General features: G+C 39.4%; 1 protein-coding gene across 2 annotated transcripts; it reads right to left on the bottom strand.

The window, feature by feature from the left end:
- Nucleotides 1-235: 235 nt before the first annotated feature.
- AGTR2 (angiotensin II receptor type 2) lies at nt 236-4,585 on the bottom strand. 2 transcript variants are annotated; one of them, XM_034649724.1, is made up of 3 exons: nt 4,463-4,553; nt 4,249-4,310; nt 236-2,956 (listed from the first exon to the last, which is right to left on the bottom strand). In XM_034649724.1, exon 3 carries the CDS (start codon nt 2,919-2,921, stop codon nt 1,833-1,835), a length of 1,089 nt encoding a protein of 362 aa, XP_034505615.1. In that variant the 5' UTR covers nt 2,922-2,956; nt 4,249-4,310; nt 4,463-4,553; the 3' UTR covers nt 236-1,832. The 2 variants fall into 2 exon arrangements, with proteins under 2 accessions (XP_034505615.1, XP_034505617.1); XM_034649726.1 differs by lacking the exon at nt 4,249-4,310 and having other exon boundaries at nt 4,463-4,585.
- Between the last annotated feature and the right edge of the window lie 3,662 nt (nt 4,586-8,247).

The following is an 8,247-nucleotide window of genomic DNA, read 5'->3' as shown; positions in this document are numbered from 1 at the left end:
GTAAGTACAGGGCACCTGGGTGGCTCAGTTGGTGAAGCATCCGACTCTTGATTTCACCTCAGGTCATGATCTCAGGGTCGTGAGATGGAGCCCCACCTCGGGCTCCATGCTCAGTGTGGAGTCTGCTTGGGATTCTTTCCCTCTCCCTCTGCCCCTTCTCCCTTCTCTCTCTCTAAAATAAATAAATATATTTTTTTAAAGTAAGTACACATGATCTTCCAATTAAAGATTTTATTTATATGCGATGTTTTACAAAATTACTTAAAATATGAAGATAGAATCGGTTACACATTTAGCTATTTATTTTGTTGATAATAATAGATTACATGAAATTAGGCATTCCCAGGTATTCCCCGAAAGTAGAGATGAGAGACTTCTTTAATCTATAGCCCTGGAACCTGACAGACACACGTCTTTGAAACCTATTTCTACTTCAGAGGTCAGCATTGGTCTAGGAAGGTCCTAGATAACCTGGTATAAGGTGGGGCTGGTGCAGAATGAAATGTCTAACTTCTAAAATTAGGACTCATACTCTAAGTAAACTCTAGGTAACTCAGCCAGTTTTAGGTACTTCTCCGGCAGGAGTCCTAATAGTGTGGAAAAGGAGATCCATGGACCAGTGATTGATTTAAGAGAGGGCCACAGAATCCTATAAAATCTGGAAGAAACAGAAGTCACAGGTATAGGTTCAGACTACCCCATGGTCTCGACCTTCAAAGACACATCGCACTGCCCCAACAGGTTTGTTTGTGTGACAACAAAGTTGTCATTTGCTGGATCTCTTTGTCTCCCTGGGTATCAAAACTCCATTCTGGCATAACTTTTTCCCATGCTTGTTAAAGGTTTATTACAAACTAAAGAGTTAAAGAAGCCCTCCAGATATTTTGGGAAGCAACCCAGAACCAAAGCATCAATAATGAAAGTCAAGTCAACTTCCTATATATCAAAGCACCAAAAGGTCAAGGATGTAAAAAGTGACCTTTGCATTTTATAACACAAGACACAGTGTTTAGTTACTGTTTTCAAAAAACTGTCAGAGAACATAGAAATCTTCAAACAACAGTTAAAATGGATAGAAAGTTCTAAAGAGCATGTATTCAGAGTTTAGTGAACACTCAAATATTTGTTAATCTCAAATCTATGTTATTATATATTCTACTTCCTATAACTGTAAAAATAAGATAAATGCAGGAGTACAGGTGATCTAATCTACATTCCTAGCCCTACTCGATATGTAGCTATATCTTAAATACCAACCTGTGCTCAAGTAAAATGTAAAAAGTTATTATTTATAATATCTTTAAGTAGAAGACATATGCCTAGAGCCTGAATAATTCAGTACCAATCTACTGTAGTACACTTCACTTAGAAATGCTTGTGTTTCTTAGCATGATGTCTTGTAAATAATGCAATGAGTTAAAAAAAAAAAACTGGCCTTGGTTCGAGAGGAAAACCTGATGAAAATGGATATAAAAACCAGTTTAAAAACAACAACAACAACTTCGGCATCTGTCAAGGAGAAATCAGAAACCCCCAATCACCAGTCACAATTTGCTATTAATAATCATTTGAGATAACTCCTCAGTGACTTCTAAGTTACGGTTCTGTCCTCCCCATGGCCGTCTTATACCCAGAAACTGAAGGAAACGGGCAGTTCCTGAAAGTCACTGGGTCACACTCAGAGTGACATTGGGCTTCCTGTTCTAGCTCGAAGAGGGAGAAAAGATTACATGAAGGGAGAAACTTACTCCTGGACTAAAGGCATTCAACGATCATTCAAGGGGCCCTCGAACCAAGTAGCCGTGTTGTGAACATGCTTTCCACTCCCGTGTTTAAGACACAAAGGTCTCCATTTCTCTAAGGGAGCTGTTTTTTCGGCACGACACACTCTCTCGCTTGCCTTGGAGCCAAGTAATTGGAACCCTGAACACACGGCGGAGCTTCTGTTGGAAGCGGTTACCAACGAAACAATACAGAAAGGGATTAATGCAGCTGTTGGTGAATCCCAGGAGGATGGCAAAAGGAAGTGCCAGGTCAATGACAGCTATCACTTCACAGCTATTAATGACACCCATCCAGGCCAGCGCATCCAGGAAGGTCAGAACGTGGAAGGGAAGCCAACAGATGATGAACGCCAGGACAACAGCAGCTGCCATCTTCAGGACTTGGTCGCGAGTTATTCTGTTCTTCCCGTAGCTATTGGTCTTCAGTAAGTGTTTTCTGATTCCGAAATAGCATGTGGCTATGAATATTAAAGGGATAATAAAACCAAGGATATTTTTCATTAAGGCAATCCCAGCTGACCATTGGGCATATTTCTCAGGTGGGAAGGCCATAATGCAGGCGTTCACTCCTAAATACTCAATGGTTCGGACATCTCGGAAATAGAACGTGGGCAACGAGGACAGACAGGCCATACACCAAACAAGGGGAACGATATAAGACGCTTGCCAAGGATTTCTTCTTTGAGACAGAAAGGGATAGATAACAGACTGGTACCTATCTACGCTCATGCAGGTGATAAAAAAAATGCTTGCAAACATGTTCAGGGTCAGGAAAGAGCCAAACACTTTGCACATCACAGGTCCAAAGAGCCAGTCATATCTGTAAGAATAATAGGTTGCCCAGAGAGGAAGAGTAGCCAAAAGCAGCAAGTCAGCCACAGCCAGGTTGAAGATGTAAATGCTGGAAACCTTTTTAGGACCCTTTTGACAACAGAACAGTGTAACCACAATGGTATTGACAAGAAATCCAATCACGAAAATAATATAGTAGAGGATAGGAATTGCATCTAAATGCTTATCTGACGGCTTATGCGAGCAGTTAAAGGTCGACTCGTTGCCAATGATGTTCACAAGTCCGAAGTGAAGGCTGTTGGTAACGTTTTTGCTGATGGTGGCAAGGGTGACGTTGTTCTTCATATTGCAAGCTGGGGAACTCCTACTTCTTACACCTTCTGTGACAATTTAAAAAAGAATGGAACTCTCAGAACACACACAGAGTGTAGGGGATCATTAAATCATTAGCATTTTGAAAGTTTGTCGAAAGCAAAAAAAAAAAAAAAAGGTGGGTGATTATAGATTGTAGAAAACACTGGGAAGCACAGCCATGCCTTGTGAAATAAGAGTGGATTTTGCTTCTTGAGGAAGAAAAAGAAATTTCTTCAACAGCACCAAGCAGGTAAGACATTTCAGCCTCAGGGACCGAAAATGCTGAACAAAACTCTATTTTGCCCATCGTTCCTATCATATTTTCAAAAGGCTTAAAGAAAATCAATAGTCCAAAAGGTTAGCCTGGGTAAGAAATAGGGGGAAACAAATAAGAAGGAATCAAGAAATAAGAAAAGTTAATATTTCAAAAACACTTGAGCACATATCTCAGGCTGTATACTTTCTAGAAACCACAGTGCTGCCCGATATTGCATAGAGAAATGCCTTATTCAAGTAACTAATTATTTTTTCCATAGCTTATGTTACTTATAAAAATAAGTAAGCGCACAAAAGACTGAAAGAGAATATGCAAAAGGAACATATTGAGATGGGGGGTAGGGTTGGTTTTCACTAATTTAAAACGAATTCCTTTACTTCTACTTTTCCATTGTTTTCACAATAATAATATCATTAACAGGGAGCTCTGGAGTATGTACATATTTCTAAAAGACCCCCTGTTCACATTTTAATAGAGACTATTAGTTTTCGATCTAGATGTTTCATCTGCTTAAAAGGAAATCCATTTTCTTTTTCAATTAGGAAAAGAACAAGAAAGAAAACAGCCAAATCTGATTTAAAGTCAAGTAGAAATAGTTTTGATTACTCAATGAAATAAGAATTGAACATCAATGATGAATCATGAGCTAATTGTATCATTTTTCCTTTGCTATCATTTCAGTTTTAACACAACAAAATAGGAACAGTGCTACATGGCTCTCAAATGTTATAATCAGTGCTCGGGTTTTTGTGATACTGGGTTTTGTTGTTTTGTTTTGTTTTGTTTTGTTTTGTTTTGTTTTTAGGAGCAGCATTACTTTAAAACAAAAGAGAATTAGCTGAAGATAAACACAGTAAAGGAAAGACTATTATTTTTGATAGTTTCAAAATACATACAAACTACTCAATGAAAGCCGCAATCACCAAAGAATCTGCTAGTAAACAGCAAAGTTATCATCTTTGCCTAAAGCTCATTCTCTCATCATCTTGACCTAACAAAGTAACATGAAAGAATCTCAAATAAACCCACTTGAAGACTTACTGGTCGTTGGAGTTTAAAACTTAGTTATCATAAATCAGCTTGCCTAGTTCCTAAGTGCACCCCTGTAAGAGAAATAGCAGTAAAAGAATTTAGGAGTTTTGCAAAATACAGTGTTAAAATACAGGAAAAAGGGAAAGTTCATGCATAAAAAATACTTTCACTTAATGTATGTTCTACTCTCCAAATACAGTATATAGAAATTGTGCAGACCTACCTTAAAAATTCAGGCTGAAGAATGCTTTTAATTCTGTGCTTATTCGTTCCCTTAGACGCAGGGACGTAATAACACTAGATCCCTGGTTTCCTTCTTATATGTTCGGTCTGTCCACTGGGAGCCTTCAACCTACATAATTCTAGGGCTGACTTATGAACACTTGCCAGCTTTCCAGAGAGGGTTTTTTTTTTTTTGGCTGCAAAACATTAATCTGAAATTCTCACTGTCTCCAATCATAACAGCTCATTCAAATAAATCTCAAACAAAAAAATGAAGTTTCCACAAATGTGTTAGAGAATTTTGAAATCAGTGGCTTACTTTAAAAGAAGAATATAATTATTTGCAGAATTTTCTCCTTCCTTTTCCCCGATACTGGCATTCTGAGGCGAGTTAAGGAGTGGAGAAGAGAGAATTTATTCTAGTAGCAGCGCCTTTGTCCACCAATATGTGTTACCACCTTCATTACTTTTTGAGATTTTTACCTCTGTTCATTAAAGAACAGTAGCAACTTTACTCAAAGTCTAAACTTTCTAAAACTTCTCCCTTTGCTTCAAGCAATTTTTGTTGGCTGGTTGCTGGAGAGGTGTTGATAGGAGGGATATAATTTTCATGTCTTCGAAAAGAGGTATTAACAAATAGTGCCTCCTTTCATAGGTCCCTGTCCTGTTTGTGGTTTAAACACAAAACACACAAATGTGAAGAGGGATCGGGCAACCACCACAGCTCAGATCACTGTTGGTTTTTCTTTTTGTTGGCAGTGGGGGTGACCAACCTTACAAATCGCTCCCATGGCAGCAAGAGTGACAAAAGAAAGAAAGATCAGAACAGGTAACGGCAGTGAGACTAACAGCCAACAATAAATTCTAAGTGCCAAACACTGCGCTGAGGGCTCAGTAATTTCAGAGAGAGCCAATGGAATGTACTGGTCTGTACGTGGCCTCTAGGATACAACTGCCAGGCTCCACAAGCTCAGCTATACCCACTTCCTTATCCTATGACCTTGGCCACTTTACTTTCCTTTTCCGTGTCTCAGTTTTCCCATCTGAGAAATGGGGATGATGTTAATTACCTACATCACAGAGTTATCAAAATTAAACGAGCTAATACATTTGAAGTGCCTGAAACCGTGTTCCCCATATGGTAGATGCAATTGTAAAGTTTTGCTATTACCTCCATTTTCCAAATGGGGAAGCGAGGGCTCACAGAGTTTTAATGACTTGCCTGAGGTCACATAGCTATTAAATGGAGGACATCTGAATTTTAACCGAGGCAATCTCGTGACAGAGTCCACGCTCTTAACCTCCACGTTACAGGAGGGAGCTCTTGCTGGCCCTTTCCTCTCGTTCTTTGTCCTGGCAAAAAGAAAACATGCGACATTTTCAAAAAGCCACAGCCGATCATTCACAAGCTGTCACAAAAACACTAAAGGAGGGGGAAAGAGTTTGAAGGATTGTTAGGTAGGAGAACTTATTTGTCTTAATTTTATTCCCCATATTGCGGTCAACCCTGTGGCACATGGGACCAGAAGGAAGAGGTCACCCTTGCCTGAAAAATACAGTAGGATTCAAAGGTTCGCACATCTACCATCTTGGTGAGCCTTTCGGTTAGACTGTGTTTGCGCATTGAGGAAATGCTCCTACGATACACAAACACCGTTGTGTTACGTTTCAAAATATTTGTTTCCTACGCTCTGGACGGATTCAGGTGGAGGCTCTGTCCAAATGATGGAGCACTGATGTCTGGGAAACGAATGAGCGGGCACATATGGTTATCGGCAGGAGAGATGACATGGGAACTGGTTTCACCCTTTGTTTAAGTCTACTTTCTCCCTCCATTTCTAATGTTTGTTTTTGCCACATACAGGGGAATTTTCTAGGCCAGAGCCCCCTGAGTGGTCACGATGGGTCAGATTCCCACTCTGCTCTATTTCTAGCCCCCTCTCGGGCCGGTTGCAAAGAAATAGCCAGGAGGTAAGCTATAAACATTGGAGAACAAACTTTAGGCTCGCCTCTGGGAGACCTAGCCTTGAACACCCCCAAGGAGCAGGGGACCTTGTCTAGAGCTTTTGTCCTTCATTACAGTAAGTTCTGACGTAAATAAAGTTTAAAGAGGCACACATTTCCCAGAAGATTAAAAGAACATTTACTCGGCTTCCTCATAATTTTAGAAGCAAAAATTTTCACAACTCAAAGAAAAACTTTGCAACTGCAGGGAATTAAGGGGAAAAAGTCTTTTTTTTTAAAGGAATAACAATAATATTGACACCACTTGAAACAAGAAATACAGCATATTATTGGTGCTTAATCAAGTTAAGCCAACAATGTAAATACACTTGAGAGTCAAATAAATGTCAGCCATAGGAAGCAGTACAACACAAAACAAATTCACTCTCCTGGGGACAGGGGGTAATTTTTCTGCAGGAAGATTGACTTTAAAAGCCTCAGGTCATTTGAATAAATTATGCAGCTCTTCAGGGCAAGTGCAGCTTGGCTAGCAGAATTAAACAATGGTAAATCACTTTAATTTTTTTCTAGTGAATACCTATTATTTATCATGAGATTACTTAACAGTAAAATTTAAACGATCAGGTTGAAAAAAAAAAAAAGATGTTCTTGAGAGGACTTTCTCCTCTGCTAGAAGGATACAGGGTTCAGAAAAAAAATCTTATTTGTCCCTCTCACCGCCCCCCATACACACAGATAAGGCTTTGAAGGAGAACAGGAATTCTTAAATGCAAAAGTCAGGATATAATGCCCTGAAGCTAAAGGTGAGGATTAGAGGTGTAGATCTTGGAATAATTAAATGTGTGGGGGCCCTCTTTTTCAGTTTAAGTTTTTCAGGGTCATTTTAATTTCCCTCACCCCAGCCACCTGTGTCCCTATCCAGACCGATAGCATTTCCATTTCTCCCAAATTCAAGTTTGCGTGCTGCAAACACACACACACACACACACACACACACACAGAGTTATCCACATATATACTTAACACCAATCTTTTTCATTTCACTTACCCATAGGGAAGCCTTACTTTAATTGCCACTGTATTTTTCCAAACCTGGGCATCCCTGAAAGAAGAATGGTTAAGAAGATTGCTCATTATTGATATGTCTTTCCAGATTCTCTTTGTGCATCTCTTTAGTTTCCAGTATAATGAGAACAAGAACATCAGGATGAAAGCAAGTGAAAAAGAGCTAACAATCAGTTATTCATTTTGCAGAAACCAGCCTAAAAATGGAGTAAAATGGCCAAGTGAGTGATTATTTGCATCAAATTAACTGTCTGCTTAGGCATCATATAGAGAGTAACTGAGAGGGATATTAAATCAATTAACAAGGTGGAATCCATGTGGTGAAATGAGTAGATGTCTGATTCAGTACATTCCTTAGACCAGTTGTTTCCAGCTGAATCTGGTCCCAAGAACAGAAGGAGAGGGAAGAGTTCCAATTTCCCTTTGCCCCAAAGGCATCTGCAGGCCTCGCTTCATGTTCAGACCAGGATCTCACAGAAGGCACCTGAGTTCTACCAAACAGCATCTCAGCGCCATGTAGCCCAACAGGTAGAAAAATAAAAAAATTGATCCTTGTCTTTAGTTTTTATTCACATTCATTGAACTGATCTGGCATTTCCCCCTACTTCTCTGACTCAAATTGATTAGGTAGGGTATTATCATATGCCACTCCAAAATAGGCCACTTTGGCTAAAGATCATTTCGAGCTAGAGACAATTGAGCAGAAACAGATATAAGAAAAACTCTCTGTCCTCCCCCTTATTTGCCTGAAAGCAT

Source organism: Ailuropoda melanoleuca, chromosome X, assembly GCF_002007445.2.
Source record: "Ailuropoda melanoleuca isolate Jingjing chromosome X, ASM200744v2, whole genome shotgun sequence".
In the NCBI taxonomy this organism is placed as follows: domain Eukaryota; kingdom Metazoa; phylum Chordata; class Mammalia; order Carnivora; family Ursidae; genus Ailuropoda; species Ailuropoda melanoleuca.
This window is presented reverse-complemented; position numbering and strand designations above follow the sequence as displayed.

Bases quoted from the DNA above. Each gene is read 5' to 3' on its own strand.
- AGTR2 (XM_034649726.1), bottom strand. From the start codon at position 2,921: ATGAAGAACAACGTCACCCTTGCCACCATCAGCAAAAACGTTACCAAC.